General features: G+C 36.0%; 1 protein-coding gene across 4 annotated transcripts in view; it reads right to left on the bottom strand.

The window, feature by feature from the left end:
- The window catches only part of ARB2A (ARB2 cotranscriptional regulator A), a 253,315-nt gene that overhangs the window by 18,940 nt on the left and 210,258 nt on the right, over positions 1–24,117 (bottom strand). Inside the window, exon 11 of one of the 4 annotated variants that reach the window (XM_070743039.1) lies at positions 21,579–22,657. The exons of the other annotated variants lie outside the window; for them this stretch is intronic. Within the exon in view, the coding sequence (XP_070599140.1) occupies positions 22,599–22,657 (59 nt within the window). The 3' untranslated portion in view covers positions 21,579–22,598. Of the gene's footprint in view, positions 1–21,578; positions 22,658–24,117 lie in introns of those variants that run through there. 4 annotated transcript variants of the gene reach the window in all.

Here is a 24,117-nt window from a genome sequence, read left to right as displayed (position 1 = left end):
TTAATGAGGACAATGAATTGGTGACTAAGGCTTCTCCACTTACATGTTGTTCTTGCTTAATTTACCCTAACTGGGATCAGAATTTCCATTGCTAAGTGATATGTTTGTTAAGGAGAAATAACATATGGCTGCACTGCTTTGTGACACCATTCTGGAAGTCCTAATTGTAGTCATTAGACAAGGACTTCTATTGTTAGGTGTGGACCTCACACTTCTCCTGCCCTGCTGGACTTCCCTCTGGTTTAATTCCTCACCCATCTGTTTCCATTTGGCCACTCTGCACTGCTATCAACTTTTTTCTGCTGCCAATAAGGTATGCCTAGGCAAGGCAGTTGCTGGCTCTTTGAAATGCCTTTGTATGGCCTCCCCATGGCCATGTGGGTTCTTGGGGAGGCCTTGCAAGTTATTATGGAGGACTTTACTTAGGTCTGACACAGCCTTGCACAGGATCAGCTGCTGCCATAGCCAGGTGTGCTTCATCAGCAGTGGGGGAGAAGATGCCAATGGTCAATTGGGCCAGCAATGCAGTGTGCAAGAGAGCCAAAAATTGGGGAAAGGGAAAGGTAGGAGAATTGAAGCTCAAATTGCAATTATAAATATGACAGGTTGCCAAATGCCTGAAATTTGATCACAGCCATAACTTTGATTGGCCATAACTAGCCTTTATTTAGCACCATCATAACTTTCAAAAGTCATTGAATGGATGGTTGCTAAGGGAGGACTGTAGTACTTTTTCTTCTGTGCCAAGAACAGATAAAGAATACAATTAACTGGTTCTTGTAGTTCTAGCAAACATTTAGGTAGGTTGAAGATGGTTTGAACGTGCTTTAGGAAAATCTCCTTTTAGTGATGTTAGATAATACCATAATTGGGGTAATAGCATACTTGTGTCATAGCCCCGCCCCGAGTCTGCGGAGAGGGGCGGCATAGAAATCTAATAAATAATAATAATAATAATAATAATAATAATAATAATAATAATAATGTATGGACATTGCCATTCCAGGGGACAGCAGAATTGAGGAGAGGCAGCTAGAGAAATTAGTGAAATATGAAGATCTAAAAATCGAGCTGCAATGACTCTGGCATAAGCCAGTGAAAGTGGTCCCAGTGGTACTTGGCATGCTGGGCGCAGTGCCAAAGGATCTCAGCGGACATTTGAAAACCATCGGAATTGACAAAATTTCCATCTGTCAATTGCAAAAGGCCGCTTTACTGGGATCGGCAAACATAATTTGCCACTACATCACGCAGTCCTAGGTGCTTGGGAAGTGCCCGATTGGTGATGAAATACGAAATCCAGCATAGTGATCTCGTTTACTGTGTTGTATTGATATAATAATAATAATAATAATAATAATAATAATAATAATAATAATAATTTATTTACTTGGTGCCAACTGTTGAAATAGTTATCATGTGAACTGATACAATGTCTTAAATAATATATTTGCCTCATGAATCCCAGTGGCAGGTCAGGTCCCACAGGGTCGGCCTTCTTCAGGTCCAATCGGCCATGTAATCTTGTCTTGCGGGGCCTAGGGGAAGAGCCTTCTCTGTGGCGGTCCCGACCCTTTGGAATGAACTCTCTCTGGAGATACGTACTGCCCCCTCCCTCCTGGCCTTTCACAAAGCCTTGAAGACCCATTTATGCTGGCGGGTATGGGGGGCCATGAGTGTTGAGAGCTAACTCCGGCCGATGTTATGAGTGGCTAGACTCAGCTGGATGAATGTGGATGATTGTGAATGTGGATGATGATACATGGGTTTTTTAGAATTTTTATGGGTTTTTTAAATATTAGATTTCTTATACACTTTATATTGTATTTATTATGTTGTATGCCGCCCTGAGTCGGTTGAGAAGGGTGGCATAGAAATCTAGAAATCTATCTATCTATCTATCTGTCTGTCTGTCTGTCTGTCTGTCTGTCTGTCTGTCTGTCTGTCTGTCTGTCTGTCTGTCTGTCTGTCTGTCTATCTATCTATCTATCTATTGTGGTTAGCTCTGGCCCAGCTCCTGCCCCAAGGACTGTGGATGTGGGGGAGACATCCACATGCTGCAGGCCTGTTTTGCCCGCCGCCCCCCGGTGGAATCTGATGATGAAGGCTCCTCTGACCAAGAAGACATGAGTGACAGGGAGGAGGAGAGTGTGGCAGACAGCTCAGAGGAGATCAATTATCTAGCTCCTCCTTGGATTCAGAACAAGAGTTAATGATACAGCCACGCATGTGGAGAGCGATGCATAGGCAACAACAACTGAGAGATTATTATCAAAGAAAATGAGGCCACCTGTGGTTGGGTGGGGCTGTAGTAATTAGTGAGGCTGCTATAAATAGCAGCCTGTGGGTTTGGACATTGTGGAGGATTATCTGATTGTTGTGTTTGGTGACTGCTTTACTGACTTTGACCTTTTGTGTGCTGATTTTTCCCCGCTTTGAAACTAAACTAGAGCAAAGTGTATTTCACTTTGTGAAAGAAGAAGGACTGTGAATTGCCTCACAGCTGCAAGCTAAGTATCACAGAACTGATAAGGGACTTGTACAAATTACCAGTTTGTTTGGAGACCAGTGCTCTTTGCTATACCAAAAGAGGGCTTGGTTTAAGTGAATTTTCATTATAAAGAACATTGTTTTGAATTTTCAAACGTGTGTGTCTGAAATTTGTACCTGTGAATTTTTGAGAGGAGTCTACCAGAGAGCTCGACAGAACATTATCTATCTATCTATCTATCTATCTATCTATCTATCTATCTATCTATCTATCTATCTATCTATCTATCTATCTTATATGAATGAATGAATGAATGAATGAATGAATGAATGAATGAATGAATGAATAAATAAATAAATAAATAAATAAATATTTTGATATGCTGGGTGGGGGCATTAGGCAAAATGCTGCTCCAATTTTGGCATAATAATTTGATTTAAAAAGGGACCAAATCGTAGCATCCATGCTGAGGCTCTCACAGCTGCCAATACTGTTGGGTGAAGATGCTTTTCCCTGACTACAGATGATTCCAGGATTATTTTTTCTTGAAAGAAAATGATCAGGAGAAGTACTTCAATGCAAAAGCGTATGCTTCAAAGGAGACCTTAAAGAAAAATACATTAAGATACATTTCAAGATATTTAATTTAATTAATATATTTTAAAGTCAAAGTAGGAGATTATGCATGCTTCCTCAATAGTCTCACTGTGTTCAATAGGGCTTACTCACTAATAAGTAAGTATAAGATTGCAGCTTAAATCAGACATTTGCTTTCAGATCAGCTTATGTTTGTAAAATCCGTCCTGTCTATTCTATTTTGTATTAATGGTATTCACACATAGCACCAACAGCATGTCAGAGACACAAAGGATTTGGAAATATTACTTGCACAAGTAGATTTGTATTCCATGCTTGTGAAGTTTACAAATTTCAAAATGCTTTTTAGCTATTATGATCACTCTGAAGTATTATGGTGATAATATATTCACTCTAGCATTGTTGCTCATTTTGTTTTAGAAATCAAGATACTTTAAAGTACCTATCCTCTACGTCTTGAAATAATTCCTATTTAATTCAATGGACCTTACTTTTGATTCAGTATTTACAAGGGATTATACTCTTAGATTCTGAAATTTAGAGCTAAAAGATAGAGAAGTGTAGAGTATAAATAATCACATACATTTGATTGCAATTATCACGGTGAATAAAGTTTTGTATATAAACAAATCTGCTAGTTACCTATGGTATTTTTACTTTGTCATATAATTATTTCATGTATATCTTTTCACAGATGTATAAAAGATATTTGCAAAAATTTGCCACGAAGTGTTTTTAATATGCTATAAGGATATATATTTCTACACTAAGTACCATAATAATAGATATAAAACATATTTGTATTCACAGTAGCAAACATCAAATACTAACTTGTTACTGTACAAACAATTGATACTGCTGAAGTAAAATATATTTTATTTTAATATCAAGAGAATCAGGATCCTAAACATTATTTCAGAGAGCAATATAAAATAGACTTTTCATATCCCAATTAATTTTACATATTTTTACTGTAATTTGCCATATTACAAAAAGTTTTGAAAATATACTTGATTCCATTTACCAGGACAATATAACATAATCAGAGTTTAATGTTATATTAACATTTTGTTTTAGTCTGAACCTTCTGTATTATTTACTTTTTGTTTTTATTGATTTTATTTGTTTTTGTACCCTGCCCAGAGACCATTAACATTTGGCAACTGTAATAGCAAATTTAAGGAAGGAAGGAAGGAAGGAAGGAAGGAAGGAAGGAAGGAAGGAAGGAAGGAAGGAAGGAAGGAAGGAAGGAAGGAAGGAAGGAAGGAAGGAAGGAAGGAAGGAAGGAAGGAAGGAAGGAAGGAAGGAAGGAAGGAAGGAAGGAAGGAAGGAAGCAAGCAAGCAAGCAAGCAAGCAAGCAAGCAAGCAAGCAAGCAAGCAAGCAAGCAAGCAAGCAAGCAAGCAAGCAAGCAAGCAAGCAAGCAAGCAAGCAAGCAAGCAAGCAAGCAAGCAAGCAAGCAAGCAAGCAAGCAAGCAAGCAAGCAAGCAAGCAAGCAAGCAAGCAAGCAAGCAAGCAAGCAAGCAAGCAAGCAAGCAAGCAAGCAAGCAAGCAAGCAAGCAAGCAAGCAAGCAAGCAAGCAAGCAAGCAAGCAAGCAAGCAAGCAAGCAAGCAAGCAAGCAAGCAAGCAAGCAAGCAAGCAAGCAAGCAAGCAAGCAAGCAAGCAAGCAAGCAAGCAAGCAAGCAAGCAAGCAAGCAAGCAAGCAAGCAAGCAAGCAAGCAAGCAAGCAAACATAAACGATTCCAGAAATAGTATAAATCTTTTTCTATATAAGATATATATAGAACTAATTTCTTTGAAGTCTGGTTAAAGTTTAAGAATTGTAGTAATACTGTACCTCCCCAATGAAATAGTTATTACCTAACTTTTTAAGGCATACAGAATATAAGCAACACACACACACATATACACAGAGGCAGACAGACAGACAGACAGACAGACATAGAGACACACAATTAGAAGCAAAGCACTCCAAAAAACTAAAAAGGATAAAAAACAAAAATAGGGAAAAAAGGAAACAAAGATATAATTACATACATAATATTATTGTAAAATACCAAAAAGTATGCCAAAGAAGAATATATTGTTTAATTCTTTTGATTAGTAAAAATACTGCTTTTTCCAGATGAATAAATTATCCAAACCAGCCCTTAACATCTAAAATAATATAATATTTCCAGCATCTCAGTATTATTGTATTTAGCTAATCCAACTGCACAATGCATAGTAAACCACGTACAGAGATTTCAGAGTTTTGGAATATATTAACATTTCTAACATTTAAAAGATTTATCTGTATACTTACTAATGATTATCAAAACTTTATTTCAGAAATTCATGTCAACTTTAAATTTTTATTTCTTCCACAAAGGAGAAACCTATGTCCATCCTTCCAAATACATTTTTGATAAGTTTAAAACATTCTATGTAATTTTTGCCCCTTCATGAATTACTGCCTTGTTGTGGCAAAGGGACTTGCATTGGCTCAATGAAGTTGTGAGCTATGCTATGCAGGGCCACCCAAGACAAAGAGGTCATAGCAGAGAACTCTGACAAAAGGTGATTCACTTGAGAAGGAAATGGCAACCCACTCCAGTATCTTTACCATAAAAACCTATGGACAATATCAAAAGACAAAATGGATTCGCGATGGGTCGGACACAACAACAACAAATGAAATTTATTAAAGCTTCAGTGTTAATATATCCATAACTACAGACCTTGTAGCTTTTTCATACTGAATAAACCAATGCATATTCAGAAATAATGTATCATTTGCATAGTTTGTGACTGACACCAATGTTTTTAAACTGTAATTGCCAAAAATATGAAGTAGACCTAAAGGTATATTAGAATTTTTATTGGTCAAAAGCTGTAATAAAATAAATTTCCAGCTGCTATTGTTTCAATTCAATATTAGAATTGAAAATAATAATTGGAAATAGTATTCCAGTAATAGCATTATTCCACGTGGTATTTATGTGAAATAAAATCACATTGTGTTGAATGAGAGTTTTGACCAATTATGGTACAAGGGTCACGCAGAAAGTAGTGCACCACATTTTTTTTCTCAACCTATAGTAACGGTATCAATGCAAAAGTTTAGATGTACATTATGTGAATTGTCAGGAGTGCATGTGTAAATTTTATGTTTCTTCAGACAGATAGCATAGCTGCAGCAGTGTTTCAAAATGGTGTCTGTAAGTGATATACATTACATGCAGTGTGTCATCATTGAATTTCTCTGCGGAGAAAGAAACTGTTGGGAACATTCACAAATGTTTGTATACAGTTTATGGAGACTCTGCAGTTGACAGAAGTACGGTTAGTCACTGGGCACCGAGGGTGAGGCCATTATAAGACGGTGCATAATGCAGAAATGGCTTTGTGACCAGAACAAGGAGTGGTACCGACAGGGCATACACGCCCTTGTGTCTCGCTGGAGAAAGGCCATAGAAATGGATGGAGATTATGTTTAAAAATAGGGAGTGTAGAAGAAACATCATTCTTTCTTGTGTGTAAGTTTCATTGTGTTCAATAAATAATTGTTGAAGAAAACAAATGTGGTGTATTACTTTCTAGGCGACCCTCATATATACATACAGTATATATACATACAGTACATATAGCATATCATTTGACTCCAGAAAATAAATCCTAGCTATAGTTAGAAGCAAAAATGAAATATTGGCTTAGTATGTGTAGTAATTAAGGGAGGAAGGGAAGAAAAACAAATAATTATTAGAAAAAGAACTGAAAATTATCACAATCAATTTTCTATCAACATTAGTGTTGCAGCCACATAAGTACAGTTTTGGCATAATATACAGGACATAATACAGAAAAAGAAACAAACATTGTGTCTGAAATTCCTAGGTGCCTTTTCTAGAATATAAGTCTGTGCCATCAGAGATTTAAAAAAAAAATACAACTAAAGAGTTATAAATATGCCATTGGTGATGATGAGCTTGTTTAGAAATGCATTCTTTTTCACAGATATATTCAACATATTCATTAAACTAATAGGTAGAAAATTCAAGAAATAATGAAGTAGATTTTTTTCACACAATATTAATTGAATTCAAAAGTGCATCTCTAAGTTTAAATAGTTATTAAGAACATTAGGCAAATTGATGAAGATTATTATTATTAATTACAATAATGAAATTGATCATGTTTATTCTGAGGCAGTCTCTAGCAATTAGTATAGCCAAAAAAAGATATTAATGTTTTATTTTTGTGCCAGTTAATTCCAGCAGAACTGGATTAACTCACATGAACAAAAACATTATGAATATGTTTTCAAGCAATAAGACCTTGCTTTTGACCCATAATTTAAGAAAACCCCACATAATAACCTTGACCTTGGCTATGAAGCTATGAGAGTGGGTGAATTAAAAAAAATAAATATCCAAAATTTAGAACAAAACCAGAAATAGAAACAAAAGGAAAAAAAACAAGATGGGGGGAAATAATGGCCGTCCTTGTGAGTGCAAATTTATTTATTTTCCAAATCCTGTGGTTCCTTTTCTCTGACATACGAATAATCAGAACCTAGGAATTTTGGTCAGCTTAACAAATTGTTATATTATTTTGAGATTCTTCTCCTTTATTGAAATTCTAAGGTTCACCCAGAATCAAGATGACCTTCCTGTATGTTTATTGATTTATACTCTTTTCCAATACATAATTACATTGTATTTTTTTAAATTTTAGAGGTTTGCAAAATAAGGATTTACATATTGGTTAAAAAGGATACAAGAAGGCAATGGTACAATGAGGCTGTGAAATATCACATTGAAGCAGATGCAAACAGAATATCTTATAAGATATTCCTAGTTTAATGTATGCTAATGTAATAGCTGGTCACAGCAAGTTTGAAACAAGAATGTAGGTGGTTGTAAAATAATCCACAATTTATGCAGTACAGTGTTCCCTCGATTTTCACGGGTTCGAACTTTGCGAATACCCTATACCACGGTTTTTAAAAAAATATTAATTAAAAAATACTTTGCGGGTTTTTTTCTATACCACGGTTTTTCCTGTCCGATGACATCATATGTCATCACCAAACTAATAATTTTTGCAAATAAATAACAAAAAAAAAATTATTGTTAATAAATAATTATGTTTATAAATATCAGGATCACTAAGTGCCTTATTCATTGGTTGAGTACCAGTAATAGTGGTGAGTAAATGGTTGTTAAGGGAATGGGAAATGGTAATTTAGGGGTTTAAAGTGTTAAGGGATGGCTTGGGATACTGTCCATAGCCAAAAATGGTATATTTACTTCCGCATCTCTACTTCGCGGAAATTCGACTTTTGCGGGTGGTCTCGGAATGCATCCCCCGCAAAAATCGAGGGAACACTGTATAGTAATATCTATTATATCATTATTCAGAAATAATTTTCATGCTTTCATTTATTTAGAACTTTGGGCTAACTTTAGCATCTACATAGTACATGACAATATATATCTCTGTATGAGCCATGGTGCATGAGCCATGGTGGCACAGTGGTTAGAGTGCAGTACTGCAGGCTATTTCTGCTGCCTGCTGGCAATTTTGCAGTTCTAATATCACCAGGCTCAGGGTTGATTCAGCCTTCCATCCATCAGAGGTCAGTAAAATGTGGACCCAAGTTGTTGAGGGCAATATGCTGAGTGTAAACTATTTAGAGTGGTATATACCATAAAGCAGTATACTGTATAAGTCTAAGTACTATTGCTATTGTATCCTATAGGGAGGATTTTACTTTAAATGATTTTTTTGGAGCTCTCAAATAGTACTTTTAATTGGTTGGTTAGCATCCTTTCTGTGCTAGAAAATTTTGCTCTCTTTGCCTTCTACGCAGACTTTTCAAAGGAGGAAATGATCTTCCTTCAATAGGAATCTTCACAACCAAACTTGAACAGAAACTTTGAAAAATTAGACTCACAGAGTTGGAAGGGAGCATTTATTTCTTCATCCAAAATAAAGTATCTGCAGCAGATAGCTGCATAGCCTCTGCTTGAACATATATGAAAGGGACCCACGGTTTATCAGGACATTTGGATCTAATATTTATCTGCCTCAATATTTTTTTTAAAAAAAAATTAAATTAGACTCTTCCTCTCCTAACCTAAATCCTAGTACAGTATTCAATATTCTGGAACAAAAAACCCTAGCTTTGATAATCTTTTGAAAACCTTTTGTATCTTTGAATTGTACTACCATATACTTATTAATTAATTTATTTGTTTATTCATTCATTCATTCATTCATTCATTCACTGCCCATTCCAATAGACTCAGTGTTCATCCCGCCAAAGATAACTATATAGGGATATTTCAATCTCTCTTTATAGGATTCAGTTTCCAGAACTCTAATGATCCTTACTGTGCTTCTTAAGCCTGTTGCAGTTTGCCTGCATTTATCTAATGATGTGATGTGCAAGCAACAAAGTAGGGTTGGACAAATGCACAGAAAGATAGAAATATTAATCCCAGTATTACCTGAAATGGGTTTATTTTATTTATATTACACTACTAAGAAACCCATTTTGCAATAAACTTATTATCCTTTTTTGTAAGCACTATTATTTATTTATTTTATTTTATTTATTTATTGGATTTATAGGCTGTCCTCACGGACTATCATACAACCATATACAGTGGTACCTCCGTTCTCGAACGCTTTGGTTCTCGTACATTTCGGATACCGAACAAAATTTTTGGCAAAAATTTGCTTCTGTATCTGAACAAAAATTCGGATACCGAACAGCCACAGAAAATTTTGTTAATTATCCGAAATGCTACAAGATCTGAGGAGACGGGGTGAGACGGAATGGGAGTCGGAATCTGACACGTCCATCCTGGCCGCCCACTTAACAGCCTCCCAGTCTCTAGTCTAAGCGCTCCAAGCTGCAGGAAGGGTGGGGGCGGCTGCAATACCGGCAGTTTCGGGGGGGGGGGGCTCCTTTCCTCAGTGGTTCGTCTTGTACCTGTAGGCAGCTGCACCAACTTTCTCCTTCCTGGCGGCGGCAGAGGCTTTCCTTCGAGCAGCAGCAGCACCGGGAACGTCACACGAGGAAGGGAAGCCGCTAGAGCAGCGGCAACTGCTGAGATGGCTCCGGCAGCTTCCCTTCATCACGTGACATTCCCGGCGATGCTGCTGCTTGATGGAAAGCCTCTGCCGCCGCCGGGAAGGCGAAAGTTGGTGCAGCTGCCTACAGGTACAAGACGAACCACTGAGGAAAGGAGCCCCCCCCGAAACTGCCGGTATTGCAGCCTCCCCCACCCTTCCTGCAGCTTGGAGTGCTTAGACTATAGAGCTCCTCAGATCTTTATCCCATAGGAAATAAAGGAAACAGGGGCTAAGAATCAATTAAATCTATTTCCATTATTTCCTATGGGATAAATTAATTCGGTACTCAACCAAATCGGTTCTCAACCACACTTCTGGAACAAATTGTGGTCGAGAACCGAGGTACCACTGTATATTTATTTCTATCTTTTAAATGGACTTTTCAGCCTTTTTCCTCTAACTACATGCTAAAAAAATAAAGGGAACACTTAAACAACACAATATAACTCCAAGTAAATCAAACGTCTGAAATCAAACTGTCCACTTAGGATCAGGAAGCAACACTGATTGACAATCAATTTCACATGCTGTTGTGCACATTCAACTTTGTACAGAACAAAGTATTCAATGAGAATATTTCATTCATTCAGATCTAGGATGTGTTATTTGAGTGTTCCCTTTATTTTTTTGAGCAGTATATTTTGTATTTTATTTCTGTTTTCCAAAGCATTAGTTATTCTGTCTAATTTTGTGCTATTAGTAAATTTGATAAACATTGCTTCCGTTTCTTCATCTAAGTAATTAACTAAAATATTAGAGAAGAGGTTTACTGAGCTGAACTTTGTGGAAATCCACTCACTATGTTACCATCCACATTTAATTGACTCCCCAACTCAAATGTTTTGGAAGAACTTGCTTGTGGTCTCCTGCTTTCATGAGTTAAGGAGGTTGGAAGTTTATAGATTCTTTTTAAATGTTGGTATGCGTCTAATTCGGAATAGCCTACCTCTATTTGATTACCTTCTATGCTAATGACTGTATGTAAGTTATTAAAACAAGATTATTTTAGAAAGCCTTTAGAATTAGAAATTGACATTGGCAATTACTGACTGGTTGATATATGTTTAATTTTTTTTTTATTGATAGGGCTGGAAAAAACATTCTTTGCAGGGAAATCAATGACAAAGCCTGCAAGCCTGCAAGATCCTTAGCACCTCATTAGGGCTGGAAAAAAACTTTGAAAAAGTTACATTCGGAGTATAAGACATCCAAATTTTCAGCCTTTTCTAAAGGGAAAAAGGTGTGTTTTATACTCTGAAAAATATGGTATTAAAACAGTCCCCTCTACCTCTTCTGTTCAGATTCCAGTGGAAGATAATTCTAGATAGGTGAACCTTGTTCACCTCTTTTTCTTTATATACACTGAGAGCATATATGCACCAAAGACAAATTCCTTTTGTGTTCCATCACGCTTTGCCAATAAATAATTCTATTCTATTCTGTTCTGTTTTATTTTTATATGTGCACTTTTTTGTCTTCAGATCTTCACTAAGATATTTTGTGATTAACATTAATAATGAGGAAAAAGAGAAATTTATTGATGCATTAAGTCTTTTGTGATTTTCCCAAAAAACCCACCTTAGATTCCTAAAATAACCCAATAAAATATCAAGGGACAAAAACAAATTTAAAATTGTTAAGCTAATATAAATTCAAGAAAAAAGTAAGCCAAAAAGTTGCTTGTATTTGCATATCAGTAAGAGATATTCTATTACTGGTAAGAATAAGAACAAATATGTTAGGAAAAGCAAAAGGAACACTGTGTATAGATTTAATTGTATTGATCTGGGTAACAAAAAGAAGTTTTATGCTTATATTACAAATATATGCAGATCTGTTAATAATATTCTTTTCAGCTATGACCCTGGGTATCAACATCTCAATGGCAGAAGTGGTCCCAAAAGTCTAAACTAAGGCTGACCTGATGGATCAAATCCTACAGGGAGTTGAAATTTCCATTTCACTGGCTTAGCATCCTATCTCATTTATGATCAACCTTCTGTAACTAAGAGACAGTTGTAGCTTAATAACTTTACTTTAGTGAGGATAACTGAGACTATGAAAATTGTGTTATAACGTGTGCTTACAACACAGCTGCTAATAGGCTTTAATGATTCTTGATTATGTTTCAATAAAAGGCAACCAAATCTATTACTTAGACCAAAGATCTTACAGATCAAACAACCTTTTCTACTGCTTCTGTATAGATTGCAGCTGCCACGTAGCTCTTATGTCTGTACAACTATCGCAAAAAAGGTTATTATAAAATAAATACCTTAACTAATAGAAAAACAGCTCTCATAATTAAGTCAGCTCAACATTTCAACAATTCAACTGATAACCATACATAAAGAACTCTTTAAAAATATTGGAATGAAAAATATTACATGAGATATTTGCTTATTATTGATAAGAATGCAAAGATTTCATATTACAGCATATGAACAAAAAATTAGCAACAAGTATCAAACTGATTTGTATATTTTTTATAAATCTTGCTCATAAGAAAGGATATTATTGATAGCATATATATATATATTGATAGAATATATATATATTGTTGTGAGTTCGGCTTTTCCCCATGAAATATTTTGTGTGTCTTTGCGACGTTTCGGTGAAATCACATTCGCCATCTTCAGGCTGAAGTTATTGACTTCTGCTGCTGGTCTGAGTATGGTATTATAATAATAAGATGGCAAATGTGATTTTGCCAAAACGTCGCAAAGACACTCAAAATATTACACGGGAAAAAACTCAAACTCACAACAATCTACATACACATACTGTGAAAATCCATGAAAAGACACATCCACACCCAGAGAAAGAGAGAGAGAGAGAGAGAGAGAGAGAGAGAGAGAGAGAGAGAGAGAGAGAGAGAGATGATGTAGATTATTATGTTCATATGTTTTAAAAGCATTCTACTTGCTAAGTTTTATTTAACTCTTTAAGCTGCAAATTAATGGCAATAAAACATCCCAGTCTGTCTGATAATCTCTGACAACTAGAGAAAACTGCACGTACTAAACCCTGACCCACCACATCTTTTATCTGCATGTGTACTCTCCACAGGCCAAGCAAATAAAGGCCAACTGATAATTTACACATGAATGAACTTTCTTTACAGACTAGGCACCAGAGACATTTCTTTTCTCTGTTGCTGAAAGAAAAGCAGCCAAGTCTAAGCTTGTCTCACCAGAAATCATACAAGTGAAACATTGATATGTTCGAAAAAGGCAGATCAGCAAAGGGAGAGTGTTCCGAACGCCTGATAAAAATGGCAGCCACAAAGGACTGCGTGAATATTTATCTCAAAATAGGACTGAGGGTAACAATAGGCCTTTATCTTATTCTAGATAGGTAATATCTTACAAATCAAAATGAAGATACAGTCCTGTCAGAAGATTACACAAGATACCTGAATGGGTATCTCTAAAGAAAGATAAACTATACAAACCTTGATAACTATCAATTATGATCAGCATTTCCAATTTACCTGGGAAGTGATAACTTTGAACCTGCTAATGTACTTGTTAAAGCATCAAACTAGAAACTAGAAGAATCCAAAGGAAGGATTAAAACTAAATTTTAATCCTGCCTTTGGCACAAAGCCAGATGGGTGACTTTAGACAACTCAATATCTCTCAGCCCTAGAAAGGAGGCAATGGCAAACCACTTTTGAAAAACTTTGTAGAGAAAACGGCCAGGATTTCTCCAGATATCCAGCCTTTTTTTGGCTGGATATTTGGAATCTTAGTTTATTACTAAAAGTTCACAGTTAAAACTAGATAATGTTTGTTGTGGTTAGCTCTGGCCCAGCTCCTGCCCCAAAGACTGTGGATGTGGGGGAGACATCCACATGCTGCAGGCCTGTTTTGCCCCCGGTGGAATCTGCTGATGAAGGCTCCTCTGACCAAGAAGACATGAGTGACAGAGAGGAGGAGAGTGTGGCAGACAGCTCAGAAGGAGATCAATTATCTAGCTCCTCCTTGGATTCAGAACAAGAGTTAATGATACAGCCACGCATGCAGAGAGTGATGCATAGGCAACAACAACTGAGAGATTATTATCAAAGAAAATGAGGCCACCTGTGGTTGGGTGGGGCTGCGGTAATTAGTGAGTCTGCTATAAATAGCAGCCTGTGGGTTTGGCCATTGTGGAGGATTATCTGATCGTTGTGTTTCGTGACTGCTTTACTGACTTTGACCTATTGTGTGCTGATTTTTCCCTGCTTTGAAACTAAACCAGAGCAAAGTGTGTTTCGCTTTGTGAAAGAAGAAGGACTGTGAATTGCCTCACAGCTGCAAGCTAAGTATCACAGAACTGATAAGGGACTTGTACAAATTACCAGTTTGTCTGGAGACAAGTGCTCTTTGCTATACCAAAAGAGGGCTTAGTTTAAGTGACTTTTCATTATATAGAACATTGTTTTGAATTTTCAAACGTGTGTGTGTCTGAAATTTGTACCTGTGAATTTTTGGGAGAAGTCTACCAGAGAGGCTGACAGAACAATGTTATTAAAATGAAACAAGAAAAGAAGAAAAAATATGTTATCTACGTAAGCATTTATGAATGAATGTTGTTTGTAGATGGTGAACATGTTAGCAATAACACTTTTTAACAGAGGCAGCATATTTACCCCACAATCCGGGTCCTCATTTTACCCGCTTCGGAAGGATGGAAGGCTGAGTCAACCTTGAACTGATGATGAGATTTGAACCGCTGACCTACAGATCTATAGTCAACTTTAGTGGCTTGCAGTACTGCAATCTACCGACTGCATCACCCTGGCTTGTTTTTTAAGCCATAGAAGTAAACTTAAAGAAGCTGTTATTGCTTTTCGGTGTCATAGACCAATGCTATTCTTCCACAAATAAGCTCATTATATGGTAAAACACATTAAACATTCCCTATAATAAAATACTTTTGAAAATTTATATTAATAATATATGAAGCTTTTATTGTTTTGGTCTTACTACTGCTGTTCTTGAATCATTATTAAGCCTTTGATTGGTTTATGATCGTTTATATTACATTCCTGATTCTATTTATTATAAATATTGAAGCTGTAAGAACATAGGAATCTACCTTACACTAAATTATACCAGTAGTTCATTTATCTCCATATTAAGTTTTGACTGAGAACGATTCCTCAGACTTTTTTCAGCCTTATATGGGAATTGACAAGCATTGAATCAGGAATCCTGTGTATGCAATTGTGACCTCTCCTCCTCAATTACTTACGGTATATGCAGGGGTGGGCTACTGCCTGGACAAGGGAGGGGGGACGCAATGGGATAGCAAAAATGGAGCTCCACCCCAGAGCACACAATTTGCACTTAAAGATGTTGAAAGAAAATGCAGGGCCTGCATAAGCCACACCCACAGTGTGGTAGTAAAAATTGGTAGCCCTTCACTGCTTATATAGTACAAAATCTGTAACATTTGTTACATATTGTTTGATTTTTGAATTTTATGAATCAATTCAATCATGTCCACCAACTAAATAATAGCCAATAAGAAACAGGATTTTTACTACAGGATATAGATGGTCAGACAGTACGTTATAGCCCTCTACTAGCAACAATCCACTACAAGTGGCTATAAGTATAAATTCATATTTTTGTGTGAGAGAAAGATTATCATCCACAAACATATTATTATAGGGCAGGGATGTCAAATTTGTGTCCTTCAGGTTGGATGTGTCATGCGCTGGCCACACCCACACCCAGTTTAGCAAAGGGGGGGAAAGTTGCAATACGTCACATGGTGATGCTATGACAATACGAGATTGACACCTCTGTTTTAGGACAAAGCAATTGGTATGTTTACTAGCTTGACTTATTTATTTATAAAGATAATACACAGGTGATGCCACATCTAAATTATGGTTCAAATCGGAATTATATATTCTTTACATTCAAAGCAGTAAATCTGATCAATAAAATCTCAAGAGCTGTTTTTCTGAGTTTCTCAATGTGTTGCTGTTTATCTCAATGGATGGATGGGTAGATAAATAAATAAATAACACTGTCATTGAATACAGAGTCACTTGTTGAGATGAGCAGCTACAGAAATCAAATCAATCTATAAATAAACATTGTCCTAATGAGTCTTTCAAAATCTTAAAAATTTCCTACTTATATAATGTCAAACAATTACAGATAACATTATTACAGTTTCATCTGCTTTCCATTCTTCCAAAGGTTTTTTTAAAATTTATTTATTTTGTCCAATACACAATAATACACAATGAAGGTTATAGAGGATATAGTAGAGACGAAATACAAGATATAGGAGAGACTATAGGACAGGGGACGGAAGGCACTCTAGTGCGCTTATGTACGCCCCTTAGCCTTGCTCTAAAATAACCCCTACCATAACTCTAACTTAATTTTTTTTATTCCACTGCCATATATCAATAAGGGGGTGGCGGCTTATTATTTAAGTGTTTTCTAAGTGACAAAGTAAACAAAAGTAAGAAAGCAGAGGCTGAGTTTTGTAATATACATTCAAAAATGGGTAAGTCCCAAGAACAATATGATAAGCAGTGGCTCCATCCCTTAAATACTTTTATGTGACAATCAAATACATTTTGGTTTTATTGTCGCCTAACTTTTCTTCTGTTAAAATGAGCATCTCCTAAAATAATATCTCTGTTAACATCAATTCAATTACTGTACTGCCAATTCAATTAATTCAACATCTGCAGAAGAAAGTTATAGATGGAATCCAGAATGTGTATCACTACACTAAGAAATGTATACTAGATTATTTCAAGTTCCTGTAAAAAAACAACTGACAAACACTTTAATGTCCAAAAGGATCGCAGATGACTATGCTAATATCTTTCAGGGGTGAATGAGCTTTTGATCTTCCAGGGATGGAAGGAGATTCTGGGCTTTTAAAAATGGGTACGGATACTTTTGTTTCAGTTATGTAAAGTTATATTATTTATTGGAAATATTTTTAAAATCCCACCTTTATTATATTTACAAATAACAAAAGGCGGCCAACATATATAATATTCTTTCCTTCTCCTATTTTCTGCTCAACAATAACCCTGTTGAAGTGAGTTGGGCTGAGAGAGTGACTGACTGAAACTCACCCTTTTTGCTTTCATGCCTAAAGCAGGACCAGAACACATAATCCCCTGCTTTCTAATCTGGTACCTTAAATATTACAGTGTATTATTAATAAAAATCCCAACAAATCAGCATAAATATAATTTGTATGATTGCACTTAAAACCTTCAAAGTTTAAAGCTAAAATTTAATTATCTTTCTCAATCCTATATCTTTTAGGATGTTCCATAATTTAGGCCTTATATGTGTTGTGGGACACTTACGCAGGACAAAATAATAACACTAAACTGAGTGTTCTTTATGGATTCCACATGTCTAAAAGGTTTTGCTTTTGAAAGTTTTCTTATCCTGTAGCATAAACAAAGCTTATCTTTGTGCTGTCTATTATCTTCAGTGGACAGCTAATTATTCAAGCTACATAGAAAGACCACTGCTGTTGTGGCATATCTCAAAAATATACAGTATGCAGAAGCTAGTTGGTCAGTAATAGTTCTGCACTCAGTAGTTTGGTTAGATGATTTCTATTCTAATCCCTTATATTACATAACAGAAACATATAAACATAGAAGACTGACGGCAGAAAAAGACCTCATGGTCCATCTATTCTGCCTTATACTATTTCCTGTATTTTTATCTTAGGATGGATATATGTTTATCCCAGGCATGTTTAAATTCAGTTACTGTGGATTTACCAACCACGTCTGCTGGAAGTTTGTTCCAAGGATCTACTACTCTTTCAGTAAAATAATATTTTCTCATGTTGCTTTTGATCTTTTCCCCAACTAACTTCAGATTGTGTCCCCTTGTTCTTGTGTTCACTTTCCTATTAAAAACACTTCCCTCCTGAACCTTATTTAACCCTTTGACATATTTAAATGTTTCGATCATGTCCCCCCTTTTCCTTCTGTCCTCCAGACTATACAGATTGAGTTCATTAAGTCTTTCCTGATACGTTTTATGCTTAAGACCTTCCACCATTCTTGTAGCCCGTCTTTGGACCCGTTCAATTTTGTCAATATCTTTTTGTAGGTGAGGTCTCCAGAACTGATCACAGTATTCCAAATGTGGTCTCACCAGCGCTCTATATAGCGGGATCACAATCTCCCTCTTAATATGATTAAATGGATCATATCAAAAGGCAATCTGATCTTTAATATTATGTCAGGAAATCTTTAACATTCAGAAATTATTGAAGATGAATTTTGCATTAAAAAAAACATTATCAAGAATATCATTTGAATTAATTAATAAGCATCTTGTTGCTCTTTTCCTGTTATTGCATTTCTGGATTTTCCCCCCATTGTACTTTGATTCCATTTCATTTCCTCTTTTATTTGTTCACCTTCCCATATCCCATTCCCCTGATGGTTGCTGCCCTCTGCTTCTCTAGATCTTCTGTTGCATCCTCCATGGCTCATTCTTGGTCTTCTGTTGTTGTTTTTTTTTCAAAGGTCACTTCCTCTACCTCCTCCTGACTGTTTAGAATTCTTTGCTGTATTTATGGCCATCTTCTATTTATCCTGATTCCTTCCTCTACCCATTTCAACCTTTTGTCATATATCTCATTTATCTTCTTGCTCCTGTCATCCCTCTTCATCTGAAAAGATAATGACAGAAAGAAAGCGAGAAAAACCTGACCTGTACGACATGCATATATTATTGTATCTGAATTTATCCAAGTATGAAGACATCCTTACTTGTTAATTAGTGATGTGATTTTGGCTATATGTAAACAAGAGAATGAAAGAAAAAAATCCTTGAGCTTCCTTTCTGAAATGCCAGGTAGAATTAGTTTGAATCTCATAATTCATAATTCAGTAAAAATATTGAACTACCCTCTTATTTCAACCATTGTTTTAATAATGTCTATTTTACCCCATGGCATAATGAGTATGTGATAGGAAGGAATCCTATATCCCTGTTTAGAATTGGATCAAAGCGGGCTTCATTGTCAAAATCAATCACACCTTGGAATCTCCTTCCTCCACACTCTTTTTGCTTTCATCTGCATTAGTCTCTGATGCAAAGGCTATTTAAAAGGTAGCTTCAAGGGCAACACTAACAAAGTTCATTTTAATCTATCATTGAAAAAATGTTCTAGATAGCGGTCTAGGTTTAATTAATAATAACATAGTAAAATTTATTTGTAGACCAGACTACACATTATTTTTAAGCTATGAGTAATAGACAAGCATTTTAACTCTAATGTTAACCTAAGAAAGACACTCTGGATCAGAATCCTAATGATTTTAGTCCACTTCCTGGCACAGTTCCAGGATCAATTAAACGGCTGGAACCTGCACTTTTAAATGGTCAGTCTGAGAAATCAGTGAATTCTTTTTGAAAATACCCTATGAGACTAGACTTTCAATCCTGGGCCTAGAAAGTTTAGAACTAAGACGCCTTAAACAAGATCTAAGTATTGCCCACAAGATCATATGCTGCAACGTTCTGCCTGTTGGCGACTACTTCAGCTTCAACCACAACAACACAAGAGCACACAACAGATTTAAACTTAATATTAACTGCTCCAAACTTGACTGTAAAAAATATGACTTCAGTAACCGAGTTGTCGAAGCGTGGAACTCATTACCGGACTCCATAGTGTCATCCCCAAACCCCCAACACTTTACCCTTAGATTATCTACGGTTGACCTATCCAGATTCCTAAGAGGTCAGTAAGGGGTAAGTACAAGTGCACTAGATTGCCTTCCGTCCCCTGTCCTATTGCTCTCCTATATCTCCTATACCTTTCTTCTATTCCTATATCTCTTCTTCTATTCTTTCATTGATATGTTCTATTACTATATCTTCTTTTCTATTATTTCTTAGATATATTTTACTATGAGTCTCTCCTCTATAACCTTCATCATGTATTTTACTATGTGTATATAGATATATACCCACTAAAACCCTAATTGTGTATTGGACTGACTGACTGACTGACTAACTAACTAACTAACAAACAAACAAACAAACAAACAAACAAACAAACAAACAAATAAATGAATAAATGAATGAATGAATAAAAATATATAATTCAATGAGGAATTGGATATGGAGCAGAACCATAGAATGAGACAAAACTCCCTTATCTGGGATCTCAATCTAAATCAAGTCCTGTTAACTTATCTAAGAATAAAAGATTTAATCACGTCAGAGAAAGGTATCAATCACTCGAAGAACGTTGACCCCCAAAAATCCAGAGATGGAGATGACCAAGCTATGTCCATCAAGTCTGAGGATTGAGTTGTAACTGAGGATTCCAGGCAAAGGCAGAGCCCTCAAATAAAAATGGACAGACTCAGTCCTGCAAGCTGAATGGATAAGGTCAACCCATTCTGGATTCACCTACCATGGAGAATGAACTGTTTGATCTTATGAGTTTTGGAAAAATAAACCAAAAATCCAAAAAATCAAAATAGGATTACCTGCATTATTGAATTTAATGGAAAATTAGCAGTTTGTACACAAGGTTAAAAGAAAAATAGAAAAGTCAGCTATTTTGTACTTGTTCAACTAAAATCTGAGTTCAAAGTCACACTATGGGATGCTAGCACACTAACATTTTGCTAGCTTTCCCTAGCAGGTTTGACATCCCATGAGCACCAAATGTTATATTTTATTGTTAAATGATGACAATTCTTCAGCTTTAATAACCTAGACAGGAAGAAAAAGTACAAAAATAAAAGCTTTTACTTTTCTAGGGTATTATGTTTATTTTTTAATTGTTCACTCATAAATAAATTACTATGATTTATAATTACAAGAACATAGTCATATTTATTTCAATCAATTATCTATTTAAGGAGTTTTAAATAATCAGGATAATACAATGGTGCTTCAATGACAAAGAAATATCATGGCTGATGAAATAATCTATTATTATTATTATTATTATTATTTATTGGATTTGTATGCCGCCCCTCTCCACAGACTCTAAAGACTTTCCCTCTGATAAGTTGGAGGCTTTAGGTTATTCAGTAATTAACACTAGACCTTTTAATACTTTTAAGTACCTCAAGACCTAATAATTAGGAATGATTATTTTTAATTCACTTTAGCAAGAAATAGCTCTATAATATGCATTAAATACAATAAAATATACTTATATAAATTTATCTTTTTATCTTTGTTCTTGTTTTTGAGTAAAGAAATGTTTTTCTTTTCTTGTTTCACAGAAAAAATGCTGTGCATGAACTAAAGTCTCAAGTGAAAAACTGTGTTTCTGCTGAGGTCTCTTGTAACTTATTTTGATGGATATTTAAGTGAAAAATTCTTCCCATATTCTTGAAAATTATATATATAAACACCAATACTGTGGTACCTCTACTTAAGAACTTAATTCATTCCGTGACCAGGTTCTTAAGTAGAAAAGTTTGTAAGTAGAAGCAATTTTTCCCATGTAAAAGCTAATAATGCGTGCAAAGCCATTAGGAAAGAAATAAAAGCTTGGAATTTGGGTGGAAGGAGGAGGAGGAAGAAGAGGAGGAGGATAGTCGCTGCCGAAGGAAGAAGGTGAGGTGAGGGAAATCAAAAAAATCCAAAACTTTAAGGCTTTAAAAAAAAGGCGAATTTGTGGTGGCGAGGAGAAGCGCGTGCCTCCCATACACCCGGCACGAGGCTGCCTCCCATACACTGCGCCAGAGAGAGAAACCCAGGTGGGGGAGAGGGGGAAACGTCCCGCTCCTTTGACCGAAAGGCGGCTGCTGCTGCTGCTACCTGCTTCCTCTTCCTTCCCATGCTGAAGAGCTCCCCTCTCCTCTTGCTTGCTCGCTTTGTAGCCGGTGTCTTTCCTTCACTGAGGTGACTCATCAGTTTGGCTGAAGTTGAGTTGATCTGGCCGGGGCGAAGTGCCCCCTTTTGCCTTTCCACGCCCAGACGCTCCAGGAGGCAACCTCGCACCGGGTGTATGGGAGGCTGTGTGAGGGAATCACCACAGTGAAGTGGTTTATTCCCTCTCCAAGCGCCGAAAGGGAAATGCTTTGTTCGCTCTGGACTGCTAAAACCTCCTTAAGAAAAGCCTGAGATGGCCGGGATTAAAGGAGGAATGGTAGGAAACTGGCCGGGCCTTCGTGCTGCTCTCAAATTTCCTGGGAAAATTTTCTGGGTTCGAGTTCTTAAGTAGAAAATGGTTCTTAAGAAGAGGCCAAAAAATCCTGAACATCCGGTTCTTATATAGAAAAGTTCTTAAGTAGAGGCGTTCTTAGGTAGAGGTACCACTGTATTTTGTTACTTCTCTCCAAGTTGACTATATTGCTGATGAGTATTACTCTCTATTTCAATTTTGAAATCATTCTTCAATTATAACATCACTGACTTAGTCTGCCTTTTCCTTGTAAAATGTATAATGTACAGCAAAACTAAGGAAAACAAAAGCAAAATTGAATGAGAAAATGATCATAATGTAAATGTATACATATATGTTATAATTTGAACGTTGAGATATCCAATTTTGGAATAATCATATCAAGAGATCATTTGAATGTGATTATAATGACAAAATAACATTACACGTGGGATATAAATAATTGTCCCTTATGAAATATTTGGGGTATCATCACTCAATCTGACTAAAAAAGTTATTATTTATCCTGCAAGGAATCTCCCTTAGAGATTGGTGAGTTATGGTCATAATTATTGCCTCAAATATGTTTCCAGCACGACAACACTACTTTATTTTATAAGACGTACTGGAGCTGAAAAAGGCAGCAGGGTCAACTGCAGTTGGCAGCTATCCTAGGGGAAAAAATAATAAAACAAGCAGAAGTCATGCATGACTATGAGTAACATTAACACCACAAGACTGTTGTTTAAGATGAAATATATGGTTGCATGCATTGGATAGAATGAGCCTAATGGAGAGAGGTGCCAGTTAGGAAATATTTCTCATTTTGGTAAGGATTAAAAGATGCCGTAAAGAACAAGTCCATGACCATATGTTCTAAATATATAACTTGGAAATCCATAAACTCCTGTTTCAGGAATTTGCATAATTCCAGCTTGTAGCATATACTTGTTTTTCAGTCTTTTGGGGTTTGCTTGTATTAACAGTTAGAATTGTTCAAGTACAGATTCAAATATCCATACCTCTTACTACTTCCAAGCAGACAAGTAATTATGAGACTTCAAAACAGGAAAACTACCAATCATTGTAGAAAAGTCTCAATGCAGATGTACTAAATTGTGCTTTTTGCAAGATAAAAAATGTATCTTGCAGTAAAAACTACTGGAGACCCAATTCAAATTAATGTAAGGGGTAAAATATTTGCATTCAATTTGATTTAGGTGAAAATAAATTATTGGGAAGAACATTTTTCCCTATTAGCAGACTTTCTTATGTCTATGGAGATTCTCAGTCATCCAGGTCATGGTTTCCCCAAAGGCTCTTTTTTCAAGAAGTAACTGGACTTTCTGTTTTTCTTTGAAGATGTTTTGCTTCTCATCCAGGAAGCTTCTTCAGCTCTGACTGGATGTTGGGTTCCATTCTTGGATGAGAAGCGAAACATCTTCAAAGAAAAACCAGGAAGTCTCGTTGCCTCTTGAATAAACACCTTTGGGACAGACTTTCTTTTGATACCAAATTTCCCTTATGCTTTGGCATTATGTGGACTAAATGCTAAAGAATCAAATACCTGCAAATATATGATATGTGGTAGAACATTTTATATTTCACAGTTATACAAAGTTATATAACTATGCAGGTCTTGAACAATTGATGAAGCTTTTAAAAACAATTTTTAAAATGATTGTTCAAGGAAGATTAATCTCACTCAGAGGTTGGTTTGGGGATAGAGAATATACAACAGTTTCTTCAAAGGCT

The sequence above is a fragment of the Erythrolamprus reginae genome, chromosome 2, assembly GCF_031021105.1.
Source record: "Erythrolamprus reginae isolate rEryReg1 chromosome 2, rEryReg1.hap1, whole genome shotgun sequence".
Lineage (NCBI taxonomy): Eukaryota > Metazoa > Chordata > Lepidosauria > Squamata > Dipsadidae > Erythrolamprus > Erythrolamprus reginae.
The sequence above is the reverse complement of the archived record's forward strand: the minus strand, read 5'-3'. Positions and strand labels throughout refer to the sequence as shown.